Source organism: Cydia amplana, chromosome 1 (assembly GCF_948474715.1).
Source record: "Cydia amplana chromosome 1, ilCydAmpl1.1, whole genome shotgun sequence".
In the NCBI taxonomy this organism is placed as follows: domain Eukaryota; kingdom Metazoa; phylum Arthropoda; class Insecta; order Lepidoptera; family Tortricidae; genus Cydia; species Cydia amplana.
The window spans coordinates 27191682-27214457 of record NC_086069.1 but is presented as its reverse complement, the minus strand read 5'-3'; the positions used below and the strand labels follow the sequence as shown (position 1 = coordinate 27214457).

General features: G+C 38.6%; 3 protein-coding genes across 3 annotated transcripts; all 3 read right to left on the bottom strand.

Annotated features, from left to right (window-relative positions):
• Positions 1-1353: 1353 nt before the first annotated feature.
• On the bottom strand, positions 1354-2362 carry LOC134650964 (histidine-rich glycoprotein-like). Its single transcript, XM_063505924.1, has one exon. The coding sequence runs from the start codon at positions 2203-2205 to the stop codon at positions 1417-1419; it is 789 nt and encodes a 262-aa protein (XP_063361994.1). The 5' UTR covers positions 2206-2362; the 3' UTR covers positions 1354-1416.
• Positions 2363-9248: 6886 nt separating this feature from the next.
• LOC134650970 (histidine-rich glycoprotein-like) lies at positions 9249-10130 on the bottom strand. The gene has a single exon (XM_063505937.1). It carries the CDS (start codon positions 9978-9980, stop codon positions 9249-9251), a length of 732 nt encoding a protein of 243 aa, XP_063362007.1. The 5' UTR covers positions 9981-10130.
• Positions 10131-16517: 6387 nt separating this feature from the next.
• LOC134654315 (histidine-rich glycoprotein-like) lies at positions 16518-17463 on the bottom strand. The gene has a single exon (XM_063509781.1). The coding sequence runs from the start codon at positions 17327-17329 to the stop codon at positions 16604-16606; it is 726 nt and encodes a 241-aa protein (XP_063365851.1). The 5' UTR covers positions 17330-17463; the 3' UTR covers positions 16518-16603.
• Positions 17464-22776: the final 5313 nt, after the last annotated feature.

Here is a 22776-nt window from a genome sequence, read left to right as displayed (position 1 = left end):
AGGTGCTTTAAGTTATTACTACTACGACTTCTAAAGAAATATTGTTATAAGTACTTAAAAAATCTACGTAGAAAGATGAAGCGACACTTCCCCACAGCGTAAAAGTCGTAAAACAGGACTGTACGAATTTAATTTAACAAATTACCCATCCCGCTGCAGTCGGCTAGTCGGCTTAAAAAGGTTAGTTAAAAGTTTGTGAGATAAAAATCTATGGTTGGTGGATTTAAGGTTTGTTTTTGGGTCCCGTTGTACAAATCAGTTCCGGTGACGGTTCTTTTTTGGAGTTCCTTGCTAAATTCGTTTTGTAATATGGCGAGTTTGTAATACTACTTTAAATTCATTTTCTTATCTTTTAATACATAATTTTGATATTATAAATTTTGTTATTTCTACCCATAGGGTACTCCTATGAATCCAAGGATGAAGGATGCCAAACGGAACCCTAAATAATACTAAACCTTCGCTGTTTTCGGCGTTTTCTCTTTGTCTATTGGTTTCATCTAACGACTAACCTCAAACGTCTGGGGCCCGTTTCTCAAAAGCTTGTAACTTGTAATACAAGCGGATGTCACTTTGACAGCTTTTGTTGGAAAGGGACTTCCACTTGTATTACAAGTTACAAGCTTTTGAAAAACGGGCCCCTGGTGTCAAAGGGTACTGCTTGTCAGTAAAATAAATTAGTACTTACCACTGAAAATCTGCAACATGGCGAGGGCCAAATAAGATATTGCCAGGCTTTCAAATAGGTCATGAAAGCGACAAAAAAATCAGAAAGTTTATAAATAAAATTATCACAGAACAGGCACAGCTCGCATTTTCCTCATTTTTCATACGCAATACGCAATTACAGTAATTTGATCCAAGTATTTTTAGATCATTATTTGATTTGAACGGGGCTTGTGTGAGTACGAGTACACGCGCGGGAAAATGTGTACATATTATAAAACAATACACTCTTTTTGTTTGGGCAGTCGTGCAAACTAAATATCAAACTTAAAACTAAAATTTATTATTATGACAGTTACGGGTAACGGGTATTTGTCGGGACAAATAACAAATTGTAGCTGCTTCGTACTATTTTTTCAAAGGCTTCCTAAGTTCGGAACTTGTTAATAAATGTATATGTAAATACTTTTAAATTAAGCAAAAAGTGTCACTTTTTTGCGTAATTTAAAAGTATTCATGATTTTGATTAGAAAAAATCCAACATTGTCAGATGTATTTTTTGAAAATAGGTACTCGACATGATAACACTACCTACTAGTATTATAATGATCTGTGAGAACACCTATAAATTAAAACAGCATTCGTACAAATTCAACAATATTAATTTATTGACGTACCTATAAAATAATGTATAAGTATTGTAGTAAAAAAAATAACAAATGATCTACGCCTAAATTAAATGACTTTGGTTTAGTGTCCCTTCTTGTGTCCCCAGTGCTTGTGGTGCTCGTGACCGCCCTTCTTGCCATGACCATGATGATGGTGATGGTGCTCGTGGTGGCCGCCCTCATCATGGTGTCCCTTATGGTCGTGGTGATGTCCTCCCTTCTCGTGGTGTCCCTTCTTGCCGTGGTGGTGCTCGTGGTGACCGTGGTGCTTGTGTCCCTTGTGATGGTGGCCGCCCTTCTTGTGGCCGTGTTCCTCGTGGTGGCCTCCGTGACCCTCATGGTAGCCGGATTCTCCGTGTTTGTCGTGGAAATGTTTGTCTTTCTTGAACTCGTCTACTTTGTGGACGCCGTGGTGTCCCTTGGTGGAGTGTCCCTTGTGGTAGTGGCCTTTCTCTTCGAAGCCGTGGCCTTTTTCTCCTTTCTCGCCGTGGTGGTGTTCGTGATGGTGGCCGTCATCATGATGGTGATGTTTCTTGTGTCCGCCATGCTCCTCGTGGTGTCCCTTGTGCCCCTCGTGGTGGTGGTGGCCCTTTTTGCCGTGCTCGTGATGGTGGTGGCCCTTGTGGCCCTTGTGTCCCTTGCCGCCGTGGTCGTGGTGGTGGTGCGCGTGGTGCTCGTGTCCGCCACCCTTCTCGTGGTGGTGGTGGGAGGCGGCGGGCTCGAGGTCGGCGGCGCGCTTCTCGCGCAGGTCGCGGCCGCCGGTGAGGGCCACGAGGGCCACCAGACACACCAGAACGGGGATCGCCTGCATGGTTGCGGCTCGGTTGCGCTCTGTTGTCACGGGGTTACCGCGTCCACGTTTTATAGACATTGTGGCGTGTTTTCTCGGTGCCGCTGTTGGGCAACGAATTGCAGCCGGGTTCCGGTGATTGCACTCACATTATTGTCAAGGTCAAGCAAATGCCCTAACAGTTTATTGACAAGATAGATTGATTTTATTTAAATAAGAATAGTCTCTCTTCTTTAAACAAGAACTTTTAACTATACGAGTACGTGTACCTATATTATTTAGGTATTTGGCATACTATGAACCCAGGGAAGGTTATTACAGAACTATGTAGAACAAGTACCTATATACTTACCTACTAGGTTACAGATAATATTTTAAAGAATTAGGTAAGTGCTTATAGATGATTACTTATTTTATAATTAAATATGCTTTATCGGAATAATATGTTGTTCAATAACAGGCTATGGAGTCTATGAATTAAACAGGATACACAAGTTTCCTTCCAGGAAAGCCGGGCAATTTCTAGTTATTATTAAATAATCAATAATGCTGTTATGAATATCAGCATGAAGTTCCGCTTCAATAAAGGCTGTTAATCGCATAGCATACCGAGCGCATCGCAGCAAACCAGTATTATAAGACCTCGAGACTCGTGACAACAATATATTTGGTATTATCAATTAAAACTGGATTTAAGGTCACCTTTTACAATCAATGCTATTGGTTGATTCACGCACGTCTCCTCTCATCTCCGCGTGGAAAGGCAGCGTTACGCCTGCAGTTACGGATACGCAGCGCAAGCGATGTGTGATCTCACATACAATTCCATATTATACAACCGGTGTGTTTAGTTGTTTACGCACGTATCCCTGCAGGAAGCCTGAGCCGTGTTGCATTGCATGCTCATCTTAAAAGTGCGATGTAGACGTTAACTAAACTTGTTAACGTTTGTAACGAGAGTACAAATCTGCAGGCTGCGGGTGGTTTCTTAAAAATTGGGAAAAAATCATAAAGAAATCACAAGAAATAAAGAAATATTTGACTATCGAAAATTTCGTTCGCCAAATTATGAGAAGTTACCGAAATGATTACATCTGGAAATTTTGCAATTAGAAGCTTTCCGACGGCACATTATTAAAAAGAAACCGCCGTAAAACGCTAGGTGACAGCTATAGTTATTGGCAATAGTAATTGACCACTCCTAAATTGTTAAGAGTGGCCAATTACTATGTAGTGGCTAATAAATATAGCAGTCAGCCTACTTAATGCACCCGAGTTGTACACTCGGTAGGCGACAGCAGTAACTGACCTGTTAGGAAGCATCGAGTGCAAGTAATTTTGTTTGAGTTGGAACTGCGCCCTTTCGCGGCTAAATATCTGGGGCTATAACATAACCGCCCACACCGAAGTTCTCAAATTGTGGACATCTTTCTCTGTTGCTCTAATTACGCCTATGATTACGAGTCGCCATAAGATTACGAGTATGAGAGGTATACGGATATAAAACATGCACGTGAAATCAAATTCTGGATTCACCATTGTTCTTAGCAATAACAAAAAGTACCTAAAACATGAAAAATACAAATGTAACATTGCTACACATGCATTTCTAGCATATCGATGTCGTAGACGTGTATGCGCTCGTATCGCCCTCGGGAGGTTAAGGGTCGGTTGCATTATTTTTTACACATTTGCTCACTTCGGGGCTCGAACACCCCGATGTATTGTGTTGCGCCGCAGGGCGTGCCGCGGCATTGTCTCCACTGTAGCGACATTCGTGTCTACGGGCGGGAATATATAAAGGCAGTTGTTACTATTGAAACTGTTATTCGGAAGTTAGAAACTCTAATCCGGCTGAAAAAAGGTGTATGAATACATTTTTAAGGATAAAATTATAAATATTTTCGTATTTTCATGTCTAGGTTTGCAATCCGGATCCGAAATGTATGCAATTATCCGGATCTGGATCCGGATCCGCGGATATTCCCATACATTTCGGATCCGTCGTGCAAACCCTAATCATGTCTTCTCACAAGATTTGTGGTAATTATCTTTTAAATTTTTCGTTAGACTGACGCCCTAGGGCTTTCATGAAAGCTTTGTAAATTGTAACAATTAACAAGAACGGAAATCTTTTTTAAATTGTGTATTAATAATGTACCTAGATATGGATGTTTATGGATTTTTAGGATACATTGTAGTAACAGTAGGTATGTCACTGAAACAAGATTTCTCATTTTACGTGTAATTGGCAACAACGTGAAGTGTACATATTTGCCGTCACGCGAGTGTATCTACGAATCATTTATCATGCTTCTGCCTGTACGCATATGAGAGGAGCCAAAAATGTACAGATATTTAATTATTTACTCATTGCTTTATTTGATCAAACGCCTCTATATAATATACATATATATTCCTTTATTAATTTTCCTATTCGGGTTAGGATTTTTACAATATGTATAATAATTATTATTACCTATATTTATTATAGATTTTTACATCTGTGATTGCTACGCTGCAAGGCGACATACGGCCGGTAGTATCTATGTAGGTACTTTATGTTATGTTCTTATTTGACAAATGAGTTCGTGCATGTGTTTGAATCGAGTAGTTTGTTTATACAAGCAAAACGCCTGAAAACATTTAAGCTGACTAATTACGTGGGACACACTAATAGGCTAATAAAAAAATTAATAAAAAAAATCGGCCAAGTGCGAGTCGGACTCGCGTACGGAGGGTTCCGCACCATCAACAAAAAATAGAGCAAAACAAGCAAAAAAAAAAACAAGCAAAAAAACGGTCACCCATCCAAGTACTGACCCCGCCCGACGTTGCTTAACTTCGGTCAAAAATCACGTTTGTTGTAATAGGAGCCCCACTTAAATCTTTATTTTATTCTGTTTTTAGTATTTGTTGTTATAGCGGCAACATAAATATATCATCTGTGAAAATTTCAACTGTCTAGCTATCACGGTTCGTGAGATACAGCCTGGTGACAGACGGACGGACGGACGGACGGACGGACGAACAGCGGAGTCTTAGTAATAGGGTCCCGTTTTTACTCTTTGGGTACGGAACCCTAAAAATTACGTAAGCGTAAAATGTACCTATGAGATTATGTCAAGTCTTGGAGGATACAACTAAACGGAGTAGCCATTAACAGGCTTTCCCCTCTGTCGAAAATAGGCGGCCAACGGTCATACACAATGTATGGACTGACGTTTATCTGACATGGCTATTTTTACGTTACGCATACATTTGACGTTCCCCTCCCCCGCAAAAATCGGCAGACTGTTTTGTACAGCGTAGGGTATTATCTAACCAAGTCTCTTTTCTAAGACCGATGTGCTATATTTATCGCCGGATACTTAAAGAAGTACACTCAGTTTAGCCTAACTGCTTAAAGGTTGTTATCGAAGCTTAATTTCGTTCGAAAACTGGAGGCCGATTCTGAATCCAATTTGTTATTGATGCATAGATATACGTGCACATAACTGCAAGCGGGATAGCGTGTGAGATCACCAAGGTCGTATCAAAAGAAGGTCCAAACCTTAAGAAATTGTTAAATCAGAGTTGGCCTGCTCGAGTATAAGCCATGTAAGTTGCCGTCGGCTATCTCTCGAAGTCTCTACGCGCAAAAGCCCGACTTACGGGGCTATTGATACCACTGGCTTCTTTAAACGGTTTAATGGATTGTTCGCATTCAATCTTGGTTTTGTTTAAGGCGAAGTACCCAGGTCGATTTTGTGGTGTTTTACATTCGATTCAGCAAAGGAAATCTATGTAATCGTGTAATGTAGGTACCTCCATATGGCGCTAGTTCGAAGATAACATATTATTTTTAATCCGAATCAAAAGTATCACAAATAGTTGTGGGCTCGCCTTATATGATTTAGCATCGGTCTTCGGGGCTCCCTTATTAATTACATATGTACGAACCAAATTGGAAGTAGGTACCAAAACGATAAGGATAAATAAAATGTAATAGAACTAGAGATATGGAAAATATTATCTTCGCTTACCGCGATTGTTATCATGAAACAAAATGACTTAAACGGATTATATCACTTATAATGAATTTAGAATACTTCCCGACGTTTCCGTTAGAGATATGGAATTTGCCGAATACGAAGCCGAATGTCCGGTTCAAATCTTATCGAACCGAATATTCGGCCGAACTATTAGGTTCATCTATAACATTCTTAAATAAAATTAACCACTTCTTAAGAAAGTCCCATAAAATTAACAGGTCAAAAGGCAAGGGACTCGCAAACAAGTTTTGAACCTTAGTAGGTACCTAATCAAAACAAATTTAACATGTCTTATCGTGCGTTTTAATGACAACGGGAAGACAGAGTAACTTGAAAAGTTCTGGAAGAGCTTAAATTTTACAGTGTCGCAAGTCGCAACCAGTAACCGAATTCGGCCGAATTTGAACACAGAAAACCTTGCCGAATATGCTGTATACCGTAAAATGGGGTGAGTAGGGTCCGCGGGGAGAGAAGGGATGAAAGGGGGGTGAGATGGGCTTTTAAGGCTACTGTTACAAAAATAATGTATTCCAATTTTAAATGGAGCTATAGTAATACTCATAATAAAAAAAATCGATCCAACAATCTTCCAAAATCACCTTTGTATGAAATCCCATCTCACCCCAATTACGAGGGACTACAGGGTGAGGTGGTTTCCTGTTTATCGTCAAAGTTATGAAATGGAACTACCCAAAATAAAATAAAAACTAAAATACAAACGTCCGAAACACTTATTATATGTATATACCATTCAGTTTGCATATGTAAAAATAAAATGTTATCGAGGTTTGAATGTCAGTTTTGCCCCTACTCACCCCATTTTACGGTACCGAATAATTACTGAATATTTGGTCCATCCCTAAATAGAATATTGAATAAGAATGTAAGAGTAAGTATTTATCTGGATGATAATAGGTTAATATGTAGTTAATTGTATTATGTATGAGCATATCGATACATTTACATTTAAAGATAGGTACTATGGCAGCTACACTCCCAATATTCCAATATCGGTCTAGCATAAATAAAAATAACGCAAGAATTTCATTAAAAATCAGGCATAATTCATAAGTAAGCTGACTAAGTAATAATAGGCAGTTTAGTTTCGCCGGGGCGTGTTTTTAATTTAATTTAGTGCCCTTCGCCACGCGAGCTCGAGGGCCCTTGCCGGCACTTACGCACCAAAAGCCGATGTTTAACTGTTAATGTTTTTTTATAACCATCCTGTTTATAGAATAAGTATACATTGAACCGAGTTTAGCGGGGCCATTCTACTTGTTGGTGTACATAATTATGTTTACAGTACATATGGGGCTACTTTTCCGCACTAGTGCGTAAAATAGCACTTTTCGTGTGCATGTCAAAAGTTTAAAGGGTCATATGTACTGTAAAACGTTGTTCGATACACGTGCGAATAGGTAATTTCCTCTTTTTCGCACTTGTATCGAAAATAACTTGCACAAAAAGGGCCTTACTTATTTAGGCTCATATAGGCATTTAATTTCAAGTTGTACCTAGTACATACACAATTTTGTTATCCAAATTTGGTAGGTAGTTTTATTTTATTTTTACTCAGAATCACAAGCTCGGTTAAACCTAATAAGAGACAAAAAGTGTCCGAACATGTTCATACATTTTTCGATCTTTCTATAAAAGTCTATGAAAAATGGCAACGGAATGGAAATAAAAATCTAGAGACACATTTTGCTCCTATTACTTAGGACCGATAGAGCTCGTGATCATGAGTAGAAATAACATAAACATGTCAAAGTTAACTGTTCTGTATTTATCACTGCTGCTATGTGATTTTATTATCGAGTTCTTATCACTACATAGTATAAAACAAAGTTGCTTCCCGCTGTCTGTCTGTCTGTCTGTCTATCTGTATGCTTAGATCTTTAAAACTACGCAACGGATTTTGATGCGGTTTATTTTAATAGATAGAGTGATTCAAGAGGAAGGATTATGATTAATTTGTTAACCCGTGCGAAGCCGGGGCGGGTCGCTAGTCAGTAATATAACATCACATAATTTTTACATATTTAAGTTTACATATTATTACATATTACATACATACCTACTAATGTCTTGTTAAATATGTAATACGTACGAGTAGATAACATATTGTTATTTTCACAAAAGAAAAACCGTTATCCATTAGTAGAATAAACCAGAGCCTTTTACAGGGCTTTATTTAATTCTAGATTATGAGCGATTACATAAAAAGGTTGTTTCTAATACGATAAAGGGGGTTTGTGATAATTATCAGGGGTTGATTAATTGATACAGACTTAATCGATATTAAACTTTCATGAGACATATTTTAAACTGTTTAGACGACAACGGCTTACCTAGGCTTAGCTTAGCTTTTTAGGCTTTAGGGCTCTTTTAGCTAGGTTTACCTGATTCGGGCAGAAGTGATAACGAGGCTTGTTTCTGATTTGCACATTTATATAGTCAGTCGTGTCGTGAAGACTGTGGATAATATATGTACTTACTTATACACTCATAAACAAATTTAAAGGGACGCAAAAAAAGTTTAATTACTAATTTTGTAATTACTTTAGTTGCTCAGCTGTAATCCAGTAATCAAACCTTTTCTTTTGCGTTCCTCTAAATTTGTCCGTGAGAATAAACCGATTTTTTATTACTATTATGTCTCATGTACTCATGGAACACTTAAATGGTTGTAAGAAAACGTTGTCCGAGTTAGTTAAGGTTCTTAAATCCACACAAGTGATGGGTATTTGTTACTTATTTTGGGAGTGTTGTCGTAAAAAGTGTAATTGCGTTTTATATTTTTGCCTATTACCTAACTACTTATGTATTCTATAAATAATTAATAACCATTGTTATCGGACGTGAACCGTGTCGGTAAATAGTACAAAATTGAAAGCCTTATTAATTGAATGCCTGTTTTGGGATTTTAATTATTTTGACATTGGTTCATTTATATTTGAGGAAGGTAGCAATAATAGGTAAACGTATAAAAAACTTTTATATTTCATCTTCGTATAAACATAACAAATATTTACAGTCGTTAGAAAAAAATCAACAAATAACAACAGTTTTGGCATTAGCGAGGATGGCTTAGTGTCCCTTGTGGTGCCAGTGCTTGTGGTGCTCGTGGCCGCCCTTCTTGCCATGGTCATGATGACCATGGTGATGCTCGTGGTGGCCGTGTTCGCCGTGGTGGCCCTTGTGGTGGTGGTGGTGACCGCCGTGCTCATGGTGTCCCTTCTTGCCGTGGTGGTGCTCGTGGTGTCCGCCGTGCTTGTGTCCCTTGTGGAAGTGGCCGCCCTTCTTGTGCCCGCCCTCGTGGTGATGACCGCCGTGGTGCTCGTGGTGGCCCTTCTCGCCGTGGTGGTCGTGGAAGTGCTTGTCCTTCTTGAACTCGTCGTGTTTCTCGATGCCGTGGTGTCCCTTGGTGTCGTGGCCCTTATGCCAGTGGCCGTGCTCCTCGTGGCCGTGGCCGTGGTCGCCCTTTTCTCCGTGATGGTGGTGGTGATGGTGGCCCTCATCGTGATGGTGGTGCTTCTTGTGTCCGCCGTGTTCGCCGTGGTGGCCCTTGTGTCCCTCGTGGTGGTGGTGGCCGTGCTTGCCGTGGTGGTGCTCGTGGTGGCCCTTGTGTCCCTTGTGGTCCTTGTGGCCGTGGTCGTGGTGGTGGTGCTCGTGGTGCTCGTGGCCGCCACCCTTGTCCCAGTGGCCGCCGTGGTGGGAGGCGGCGGGCTCGAGGTCGGCGTCGCGCTTCTCCCGGATGTCCCGGGCGGCGACGGCGGCCAGCGCCGCTAGACCGATCAACACTACCACGCTAACTCTCATGGTTAGTCAACTGAAGTGAGCTTGTTGAGTGATAGCTGCATCAGTTGCAATGTCCTTTTATACCGATAGCAAAGCGGTTAGGAAAGTTTGCGTCGCTTAGTAGAGTCAAGGTTACTGTAATGAACTCTTAGTTAAATTTAGTATTTCCGATAGAGAACATCACTTGAAAATGTAGGAATCCAAAACAGTAATAGTTAATAATAATAAAAAAGTGTATTTTAAGTAGTCTAACATAACAGCTGCTCTGCTGGTTCAGGAGAAAAAACTGGATGATTGTGGCTGACTGAATGTTAAAGAGAACACAGTAACATGCAAATCATGCAACATCTCTAGGTACGATGTTTCCAAGTTTGATTTGTACCAAACTACAGTGAAAATTTAATTTTACATAAATTTACTTTACATTATAATTGGAGACCATATTTTTGAGTTTTAGTATTTCTTAATATTTTATATCGATAGATTATGTACTAGTACAACAGCCAAAATAACTGTTATAAGTTATAACTAAGTGTTTAAACCTTATAAGAATGTAAGTAGGAACCTACGAATAAGTAGATATATGTAGTTATGGTGACGTTAAATAATTGACTCGAGGGGTCATCCCGACATCCATTCCACGGAGTTATTGTGTGATATATATATTTTTATGTTTAATTGTTTGTACAGTGCACTATTAATAAGTTTAAATAGCCCAGCATAACTGTTTTAATTTATCATAAAATAGCGAATTTTAACATGTCTATATATATAGTGCATTTTGATGTCATATAATGAAAAGTAGTAAATATAAAATTATGTTTTAACTATTTTATAAAATATAATTTCACTAAATGTCTCCGTTTGCACAATTTTCATTTCGTAGATTATATTTACTCTACCTACTCGTAAAACATTTATATTATTTAAAATACAAAATTAATCCAACTTAAACGTTTACATTTTTAAACCTTTCACTAAAAAGCTTTTAGATTCAGAGGAAAAATGATTGGAGTAAAAAAGTAAAATAAAATTCAGCGAAATTCAACATTTTACATATATATGGGTTAGCCTCGATAAACTTAAACCACATGTTCCCGTTAATTAAAAAAAACTCCGGCCTAGCCGAGGGTTCCGTAACGTCACACAATATTTTACAATGAGTACCTAATTGTTTTTCTTTAGTCCGCCTGAACTTTTTATTATTAGTGGTTATTACTTAACCAGAATCATACAGGTGATGTTTTGATAAATACGTAAGTATTCCTACGAGTAAAGTAAGCATAGGCTTGCGCTGTTTGAGCAGTAGGTATAATTATTTCAAAAATATTGTCGCCTGTTACCGCAATTACCATTCACGCTAAATAAAACAATTCGGGATGTATTTAAAATTCAATGTACACCATATAATCCGATTAAATTGTTTTGGTTCATGTGTGATCCAAAACTGCAATAAATAACGTTGGGCACTCGAGCTTAGCGTCGGCATAGACAGCCGGTATCAGCGGCTCAGCGTGCCCGAAACACGGAAGCGCTCAGTTACTAAACTCAGTGGTCACCGTCCATGGACCATGGCGGTCAAATAACTTATGGGGCCCGTTTCTTATTAATTGAGACAGAAACAGTTGCTACGCCATCCGCTTCAAGTTTTAAGCATTTATCCTCATTTAAAAGGTATGGTCACATCTGGCATGCATGTCCAGAGAAGCAAGTGTAAGTATTTTTATTTCTATATCTGGGGCCCGTATCTGAAAAGCTTGTAACTTGTAATACAAGTGGAAGTCCCTTTCTAACAAAAGCTGTCAAAAAGTGACATCCGCTTGTATTACAAGTTACAAGCTTTTGAGAAACGGGCCCCGGTCGTTTTCTTATTAATTGAAAGATCATCGCCTATTTGCGAATGTCTTGTTTTTTGTGAAGGCTGGATCAACTTTTCTGTTGTTTTTCTGGAGCCAGGCGAATGGTAGCATAGTTTGTTAAAATAAATGTTATTCTACGTTGACTTTTTATAGAAATAGCTTATAACTGCCATATAAAATGTATGTTTGGTTACTTAAAATATATTTAAAGTGAAAACAATTTTATAAAACAAACTTAAGTTTACCTGGGTATACCTAGTATTACCCAAGCCTTTTGGGTAAAGCCCGAAAATTAAATCAACTTTTACGACACCATTACATACAGTGTGTAAGTCCAATACGGGCAATAAATTAAATCAGATATAGAATTTACCCGTCTAATCATGAATTAAGAAGTTTTTTTAAGTTACACTTAATTATGACCCCGTAACTATTTTTTTTCACATGTACCGAGCAGCAATGTATTGCAAACATTAAGAAACATAATATGGCATGACATTACGAGATAAGAGCTTTTTATTGTAACTGCCAACAAGCGTTGACAGTTACTTTAAAAAGCTCGTATTCCGTAACTTGTGTGGTGTATTACATTGCGGGCCAAATTATTTTGTATAGTTAAAATTTTCATTGCATTTCTAAGTCAAATCTATCTCAATATACTTTTTAGGTCCTATGCTAACAACAGTTTAAATATTCGCCCGTATTGGATTTACACACTGTATATCAAAGAATAAATAATAGTACTAGGTACAGAAGACTCACTCTCTAACAAAACGCGTCTGTTACGATCAGCACAGATATGGCCGCTAGGTGGTGACAGCGCCACGCGCGGCTTATGGCTAGCCACCAAAATTGGTGTGGAACGGATGTACTTTTAGCTACCTGTAGCAAAGCGACGAAATCGCGGAGTGAACCACGCCTGCATATATGTGAATGTTTGAATATCTCTAATTTTATCCTTTGAGGGGGTGGACGTAGTTTAACAACTTCAACGCGGACAAAGTCGCGGGCAGACGCTAGGCATATACAAAGTGTAGCGACTGGTAGCGTTATTGTTAAGTCGGGGGCCGAGCGCGAGCGGCCGTTCGCAGATTGAATGAAGCCGGATTTGCATCCCGAATGCAGGTACTGGCTATTACTAGCCGGGTTGCTTGTTTAGGAGCTAGTGTTGGTTAAGACTCGAGTCTTTTGAGTCTATTGAGTTGTCTGCTGGAAGACTCATATACAGGTATTCTACAGGTTGCACTTCGGGGAGTATGCTTAAGAGCTACACGAGCTTATTCTACCGTCCCCATTCTACCATCGGACTTTTACACGCACGGCCGGTTTCCATCCTTACTTGGTAGATATTCCACCAATTCGCACGAAGCGCTTTGCTTCCTCGTTTCTTATGCGCACTGCCAAGGAAAGGAATACCTTGCCGGCGTCTATATTTCTCATATAACCCGGCAACCTTCAAATCAAGGGTGGACAGGCACCTTCTGGGCAGGCTCGCTCCATCGTAGGCCACGTCTTCGCCTCGGCTAGTCTGTGGCCATAAGTAAGCCCATTTATAATATAAAAAAACAACGGGTTGCACTCCGGGAGTGCCGACAGAAGTGAAAACTCAATGACTAGTCCAAAATGTCTGCAGCACTATGTATAATTGATCCATCCTCCTTTCTATTGAAAAACTTTAGTTCCGAAATTGCTGGTCGCTGGTTGCTGGTGAGCTTGTTTAAAATTCGAAATTCAAATCTGTAGCGTTAATTGTTTAAAATTCGAATAGAAATTGTAAAGTTACCTTGCAGACCTCGCATCTAAATATATTTGGTCATGATATTATTTTGAGTTTTATTCACCAGTACTAGAGTTCACTTTTATTAGCGATTTCATCAAGATGTAGCTTAACACTGATTTAAACTTTCACGATTTTTACACATTATTAAATTATACAACGGGACTTAATCGCGTAATACGCGATTAAGTCCCGTTGTATAATTTAATAAGATGTAGCTTTATTGAATGATGTCATTGAGTTTTTCTTTATTGATTTAAATGCCATCTAAATGAGTGGCCATCTAAACCTTACGGTCACCTGCCCTAGTAGCACTTTTATCGTTTATCACCATGCCTGTCACGTTCTAACAAGTATGTAAGTGCGAAAGTGACGGACATAGTGATAGTCGATAAAAATGGAACCGTGCTGAGCCCGGTGATCGCCTTACGCTGTCTCGAGTTTATCATTTTTTCCCCACCTCAAAAAGTGCCCAGCACCGCTAAAGAAGTTTTCACTAAAAAAAAAACTTAATTAAGTCCGTATTCAAGTTATTTTCAATTTGTTAGAAAGAATTAAAATAAACTTCTATGAAATTATGACGCATAAATGACACTTGCACCGTCTGCGCTATCAAAGTCGTTGCAAAGTTATCTTGGTCTCACTCTAGAGACTTTACAAAAAAAATGCAATAATTGTACCCATACCCATAGCAAGCTTTGCTTAGTTTGGGGCTAGGTTTATCTGTGTAAGATGTCGCCCAATGTTTATGTATTTATTGTGGGGTCCCTTTGTTTTCCATAAAGTTTTAAGTCATAATGTATTGTTTGTCATATTATCATTAGTCATAAAACTGAAACCGTTAACTTTTCAGGATTTTCGTCAGGTTATCCTATAAAGTGTCATTCAATAGAACTTGCTAACTATGTAAACAAACCGCCATACTAAAATTGACGCTGAATGTCAATTTACTAGTAACTTTTGTTTACATAGTTAGCAAGTTCTATTGAATGACACTTTAGATGGGTTAGGTTAGGTTAGGTTTGAACCAATAAATAATGACTAACGAAAATGCGGGCAAACAATACATTATGACTTAAAACTATTTGGGAAACAATAGAGACCCGTTTATTGTCTTCATGTAAAATTCATGTTTAGGTACAGCTGCAGAGATACTTGATCCTCTTGCAAACAAATTTCTATGCAGGATGTCAGTTATCTCTGCAGCTGACTACCATGCAGTAACGCTTATTTTCTTTACTGCTACATACTAGTATTTACATTTAGGTATATTGTTAGATAAAACACACAAAATTGTTGATGGAGATTTGGACCCTCCAAGGGCTTAAAAAAGGCTCAATAAATTCGGAACTTAAAAGACTTGGATGTTTTTTCAGCGCAAACTTGTAAAAACGAGTCGAGTTAGACTCAATAGACTCGAGTTCCTACCAACACTATTAGGAACTGCAAGCTGGATGTTTTCACTCAGAAAGCAAACTTTATTTATTGTATTTTAAATATAAATGGCTGAATGGCTTTTTTTTTCGTACTATGACTACGTACATGATTATACTTTTCAGTTTAAAACTCAAATCATGAAACATTTAACCCCGGAGTAGTGTTAGTATATACAGTGTTAGTAGTGTAGGTATATTATAATCAAATACTTCTGAAATTATCAGAATAAGTGTATTTGTATTTATAACCGTTATCATTTAGTTATATGTATAATTAAATGGTAACGGTTGATATTAACTATTTTATTTAGTTATGTATTTGTTTCTTTTCCTTATTATGTGCAATTGCGCAGTGCCTAATAGACACTGTTACGACTTTTTATGTTAGTCGTTTACATTTAATCCAAACTAATATTATAAATGCGCAAGTGTGCCTGTCTGCCTGTCCGTCTGTCTGTCTGTCTGTTACCTCTTCACGCTTATACCGCTGAACCGATTTAGTTAAAATTTGGCATAGATATAGTTTGAGTCCCGAAGAAGGAAATAGGCTAGTTTTGATGTCGGAAATCATCCCTGAAGAGAGTGCAAAGGGAGGTGGAATTGAAAGAGTTAATGAATTGCCTAATAATTGAAGTAAGCAATGCGCAAATTGAACGATTGCTATTAGCATTATCCAAGCGCTATACTTACTTTAGATGCTGTTACTAATTCCATGCAGACGAAGTTGCGGGCAAAAGCTAGTGGAACTATAAGTCTAATTGGGTATCTGTTATAATTAACATATTTGTATACGACTGTTTGTTTCGTAAATAAATTGAAACAAATAAACTTGATGAGAATACCAACATACTTAAAATAAAAGTAGATGAAGCTCGCCAAAATATCCCGTGAATGAAAAAGTACATTGTTAGCAGTTTCTACAAATAAACTACTTAGGTTTCAGCTCGCATTCGCAACTTAGCAACCCGGCTGCAAGAATTGTAGACTAGGGTAATGCAAAAAGTTTGCGTTTGCAGCCAGGGCAGGTTTATTGCTGCCTGTTTGCTGCCCGGTCACACATGTAAGTGGGGAATGTGCGCAATGCAGAATTGTTTCTAAAAACAAAAGTCTGCGGCGGAAAAGACTTGGTGATGGGAATGATGCTGGACTAATATGTGGTATTTCCGATACGATTTCTATCGCGGTGATTTTTAACCTTTCAGTGATTGTTTGGAAAATTATGTGACGAATAAAGTCAACAAAAGGAATGTTTAGAATTAAGGAGACTACTTTGGGTCATTCCAGGGATCACCAGTGGTAAGGGTTCACCGGTCTATCGAGTCAACCACTTATCTAATAAGTAAATTTGTACATACATATTATTATCATGTACCTAATAATTTAGTAATGTCATTTGGTCAGATATTACATTGGTGATATTAACAAATACCTATCAAAAGGAATGAAAAACAATGCAACACATTGACATTCGCATAAATAAGGTATATAAAATGTTTAAATAATTTATTTCATTCCGTATCACAAAACATTAACAAAAACAAATGCGTGAGCAATTAAACAATTACAGGTGACTTATTTGTGCCCCTTCTTCCAGTCCCAGCCTTTGTGGTCTTCGTGTCCGCCCTTGCCGCCGTGTCCCTCGTGGTGTCTCCAGTGCTCGTGGTGGCCGGCCTCGTCGTGGTGTCCCTTGTGGTCGTGGTGGTGTCCTCCCTCCTCGTGGTGGCCCTTCTTGCCGTGGTGGTGCTCATGGTGGCCGCCCTCCTTGTGTCCCTTGTGGAAGTGGCCGCCCTTCTCGTGTCCGCCCTCGTGGTGGTGACCGCCGTAGCCCTCTTCGAAGCCAGACTCGCCGTGCTTGTCGTGGAAGTGCTTGTCCTTCTTGAACTCGTCTATTTTGTGTACACCATGATGGCCCTTAGTGGAGTGTCCCTTGTGGAAGTGTCCCTTTTCTTCGAAGCCGTGTCCTTTTTCTCCCTTTTCTCCGTGGTGGTGCTCATCATAGTGGCCGTCGTCGTGGTGGTGGTGCTTCTTGTGGCCGCCGTGTTCGCCGTAGTGGCCCTTGTGGCCCTCGTGGTGGGAGTGTCCCTTCTTGCCGTGTTCGTGCTCGTGGTGGCCCTTGTAGCCCTTCTCGCCGCCGCCGCCGTGCTCGTGGTGGTGGTCGCCGTGGTGCTCGCCGCCGCCACCCTTCTCCCAGTGGTGGGAAGCCGCCTCCTCGAGGTCCGCGTTCCTCTTGTAGCGCGGGTCCCGCGCCGCCACGGCCGCCACGGCTACTGCCAGACACACCACAGTGATTGCTCTCATGGTTTCCTGTGCTCCTGGTTCTGTTGGGCAATGATTGCCAAATGATGCCTGTTACGGTTTTCTCTAGCCTTATATACTGTTGCAATACTCTTTGATTGATCATTTTAATGTCAAGGTAATGTCCGCGCGGGTTCGTAAGTCAATTAACTTTAGGTTCAACGTGTCTTAGATGTAATAGGTGGCGCTATATAATGCCTTCTCGATTAAATGGGTTTCAAAATTATATTTTCAGTTACTGGAAATAGTGTCGATTCAAAAGAAATCCAATATGTATATAATTTTATTTACAATATAAATATATTTTGTTTCGTTAAAAATACTCGCGTAATACTCGTATACAGATAGAATGCTCTTTATTATCTCTATACACCTCAGTAAAAAGTACACCTCCAGGAAAATCAATTCATTAAAGATAGACGCAGACAACAGGCAGGAAGGGTGTTATTTTAATAATTGCCAGCTCTTTTGTCACCAATATTGCTAGGAATGATATTATTTGAAATGACAACTGAGGAAATACCAAAAATTAGTCCTAACTAGTCCCAGTGTGTAACGTTGCTATACATACAATATTTGTTCTTTGCTAAAACTTCACCTTTTTCTAATTATTATCTACGTGATAAAGACGAAAAACAATTTGTTGATACTTGAGTCACAATAAAATAATTGAGTCAAATTTCTAAGGTTCATAATTATTAAATTTAAAATTTTAGAAACCCCCTACGCTAAGTAGGTATATGCCAACAAAATCCATTTGACGCCAAAATTACATTAAGTACTTACATCATTTTTAATAAGAGCTGATGGGTACTCTTCAAACTGGTGGATCGATTTCTATGAAACATAGCTACTACAAGATAACTCGCTTTCATGTCAAAAAAACCGCATCGAAATCGGCACATCCGTCGGAGCGCTACGATGCCACAGACAGACAGACACACGGACAGATATTGGCATCAAACATATAACCCCTCACCTCACCCCTCTTTACAATTCGGGGGTTAAAAACACCAACGACATTCGGCATAAAGGGTGTCTTCAAACACTTTTATCCCGAGAATGATAATTTTCTGGGAATTTCTCATACACGAATAGGTATAGAAGTATTAGTGTACCTAAATATGTTACAAAAACTTACAAGAGGTGAGATATTTCACAAGAACATCGATTATTATTTTTTAGATTTCGAAATAATTATACCTACTAGTTGAAGTTGCAGAATCATCAGTCTTCAGTGGTTTTTTTGGCTGGGGCGTTTTCTTTATTAGATAAGTATATTTTATTAGATCTAGGGGCACAGTTTTACACCTACTTAATGTATTTGTGTTTTTTCTTAGAAATTCACTTAATTAATTGCAAGTGCCTATCTAGTATCTTGAAATGTCTATTGATAATTGATCTGAACATGTGCTATTTGACAATTGCTACCTAATAATTAGATTTTCGACACAAATGCGAATTGCAAAAAAGCTACATTGTAAAATACTTCTACCTATGTGTTGAACAACTTCTAACATGCCTAATTTTTTTTATCAAAAAACTTCGTAAGTATATGCGTTTGTATTCCTGGCATATGATCATGGTGGTTAAAAAACTTGTAATACTTATGCATCTTTTTTAGGGTTCCGTACCCAAAGGGTAAAAACGGGACCCTATTACTAAGATTCCGCTGTCCGTCCGTCCGTCCGTCCGTCTGTCACCAGGCTGTATCTCACGAACCGAGATAGCTAGACAGTTGAAATTTTCACAGATGATGTATTTCTGTTGCCGATATAACAACAAATACTAAAAACAGAATAAAATAAAGATTTAAGTGGGGCTCCCACACAACAAACGTGATTTTTGACCGAAGTTAAGCGACGTCGGGCGGGGTCAGTACTTGGATGGGTGACCGTTTTTTTGCTTGTTTTACTCTATTTTTTGTTGATGGTACGGAACCCTCCGTGCGCGAGTCCGACTCGCACTTGGCCGGTTTTTTCTTTATCTAAATAATAGGTACATGTCCAAAAACAGATGTGGCAATAACCAACAATGTATGTAAATCTTTAAAATAATAGATGATCAAGATAAAGATGGGCAAGGTAATACTGTCGTGTCAGACCTTTGTAAAAACTTCATTGTGATATGTCAAATATTTTTTCTATCTTTATCTAACAGGTGAAAAAACTATACAGATGTGGCATGCTCGCTCGCTTTTCACGGGAGTCAAGGGCACTCGATGTCAAGGTCCGGTTGCGCGGCGCCCTGATTTCCTTTTGTCCGTTTCTTGTGACCATCTTGCGTCACGTTTCCGCGCCGGCGCACAAGCGCAAGTGCATTCGGGCGCCGGCGCCGGCGGCGGTCGAACACGCTGGGAATTAGATAATTGAGTTAATTGCGTTTAGGTAATTGCATTATTAAAATTGAGATGGATTAAAAAATGTATACTGGGTGATATTTTTAGATGATACCAAATATATTCATGGAAAAATTAAGAGGATCGCAAAAAAAAAGTTTAAGTAAGTAATGACTGGATGACAGCGCCCAAAGTCATTTCAAAATTAGTAATTTTTTTTTGCGTACGTCTAAATTTGTACATGAGTGTATGTAGGCGATTGTACTCATTTCTATGATCAACTTTTACTGTATCATCAACTCTGAAATTACAAAAAATAACTGGTTTCCATACATTGTGTCACCTTGATCTTTAGTATGGAACACCTAATTTTTTTTTGCGAATTTTTGGTTGCTCTCATAAGCTCTCAAAAAGTTGCAGTACCTAATGGGGATAATCTTGTATCGTTTAAGAATAATACACCCCATATATGTACATAATAACTGATCTATCTTAAAATTAGTTTCCATTCAATTAAATGGTAGACGGATTAAAGTCCTTTGAACTTAGATTTTCACCTGTTTCCTATTTAATACAGTAACTTTATAAATTTAGCGTTTGCGTCAAATCTGGTAGTTTTGATTTTTTGCAGACTCGTTTATGTGGTTGGCCCATTGAATAATCCAAGTTTGTGACCTCGAGCGCCGAACGCAACTTTGTCAAAAATCGAAAAAACCACGAACATGTTAGGAATTTTTTGCGCGCGAAATTTCGAATCGCCAATCTTGGATCGTGATTGCATTCCCTAGTGATGGAACGGGGAAGGTGGATTTAATTTGTACAGTTGACGTCAAAGATATGTTTACACTTTTGTACCTTACTCCTTTGTAATAAGGCAAAATATGTAAACGTATGTTTGACGTCGCCTGTAGGATTGAGATCCGCCTGAAGTGGCCAAAAGCAGAATCCTAGCAGCAGGCCAAACTCATTTTCACTCCTCCGTACATCAGAGGCTATTCCAACCACTCGCTCGGAACCCTGAGTCGAACAGTCTGTCGAACCAGTGTAATTTAGGTTTTTAAAATTAGCTACCGTAAAACCTACCAACTATATTCCAATAGACTTACTATGGTGCCTACTACAACTATGGTCCACAAATTGAATACAATGTTTTTCTTGAGTTTTTTTCATCCATTCATACAAATATTTTGCCTTTAAACTACGACTTTCAAATAATAGTCACACCTAAACGAAGGTATTAAAGATAATTTTGGACCATAGTCGGGAGCTTTGGGACTATAGTTAATATATTTTTTACTATTTTTTTTTTTTTTTTTTAATTTCAGTTTATTATAATTATTTACTTCATACATGTTCAAAACTTAAACAAACAAATTTTAACAAACATAAAAATAGATTTATGTTTGTTACAATGAATTAACTCTTTGCCTTGTTTATCTGTAGCATCAAATAATGATGGGATAACTATGCCAAATTAATCATCGCAACAAAGAAGTTTGATCGGCCTTGTAGCCCTATTATATCTAATCGGACTACTTGTAACTATCAGGTAACAGTTTGCCAAATACGAAAAAAAAACGAAACAACGAAGTAATAGTAAACGAAGGTACGTGGCTTGGGTCTAACAACTTTTTCTTGTAACTGATTACGACGGTTACGTTGCCCTGGGTTAAATCACTCTCCCTGTTACATCTAAAAATGTCACATTCACGCCAACAACAAGCACTGTGGTACAAGGGAGCAAAAAAATATAAAATTAACTTAAAACATGAATACACACACACACACACATCATTCTTTATTGTTGTTATTCCATATCTTTGTATTACGCAGCGCAGCATAGAATATCAAATGGCACTTTTTACCTAGTTTTTTGTTGTACTTTTTATTTATATCATTTTTTTTTCTTGTTAGGTATTTCTTATTCTTGTTAAGTTTTCCAACAAGCACGGCAATGTTTTAACCTGCCCTTGGCTTGGCATATGCTGAGATTTAAGCCCATTACCCAATCGTTGATGTATTAAAATTAAGTGTTACATATTTTAATTAATTAGTTTTTTTTGTTTTTATTTAAAGTTAAAATTGCACTTACTTTGGAAGGTTTTTTGATGCAATCTGAGTCTGAAAAATGCACATAGGTTAAGCTTTGTTAAGATCACTATTTCACACAACAGTGAGTCGACTCACTGTTTTACTAGCAATAGCACCACACAGCCAGAATACATGGTCCGCACGTATTTGCATGATCAGATTACGTCTCGCTATTAGTCCTGGCTGAGCTTATGTCGCAAATGCAGTCATGCCGGCAATAACTGATGATTCTACGTCACGTGGATGCGGGATAATTCAACTTGCATATTCGGTCTTTGTAACAATAATGCAGTTCGTAAACACAATTATTCAATCAGCCTTACACTACGATGTGTACACATACAGCACCGTAAGAAACAACGTGCCATAAGTATCTGCCAACATCTCATCTGCTACAGTTTTATTGCTCTACCTATCTATCTACAGGGTGCTTCCTGTAACAGGAGCAATAAATTAAACTGTAGGCTGTACTCCTCAAATTGACCAACATTTGTGCAGCAACTTTTGATAATAACTCATGTTTTGATTTTTATTACACTTTAAAGTTTATTCTATCAATCAATCTTTGGGTAATATGGCTCCATCGATACTGTCGATGATTTCGCCAACGTCAAAGTGGATCCCACGTGGGATCGAATTAAAATTATTTGTAAATAATAAAATTCAGTCAGTGTACGGTATAAAAGTATAAAACTATGGCCTCTAGGGCTCTAGCCAGCCACGGTTAGAGGTAGAAATACCAAAATAAATGCTCTAGAGCACGACGTTGTTCGGTAAGTAGTTGGGTTCTCAGTTCTTGTAAGGCGATAGCTGGACTTTACAAGAACCCGCGTGGGCTACCCGGCGTTGACGCCAGAATGGTGGTTAAACGCGTTTCATGATTAATTTTTCATTATCTGCACACTTCCACATTAGTTTACTGCATAATACGCTATCAATATTACACTTTAAACAATATTAATAAGCAAAAACAAAGAAATGAATCACGAGGCGATGTTACCAAAATGGCGGTCGACGAATA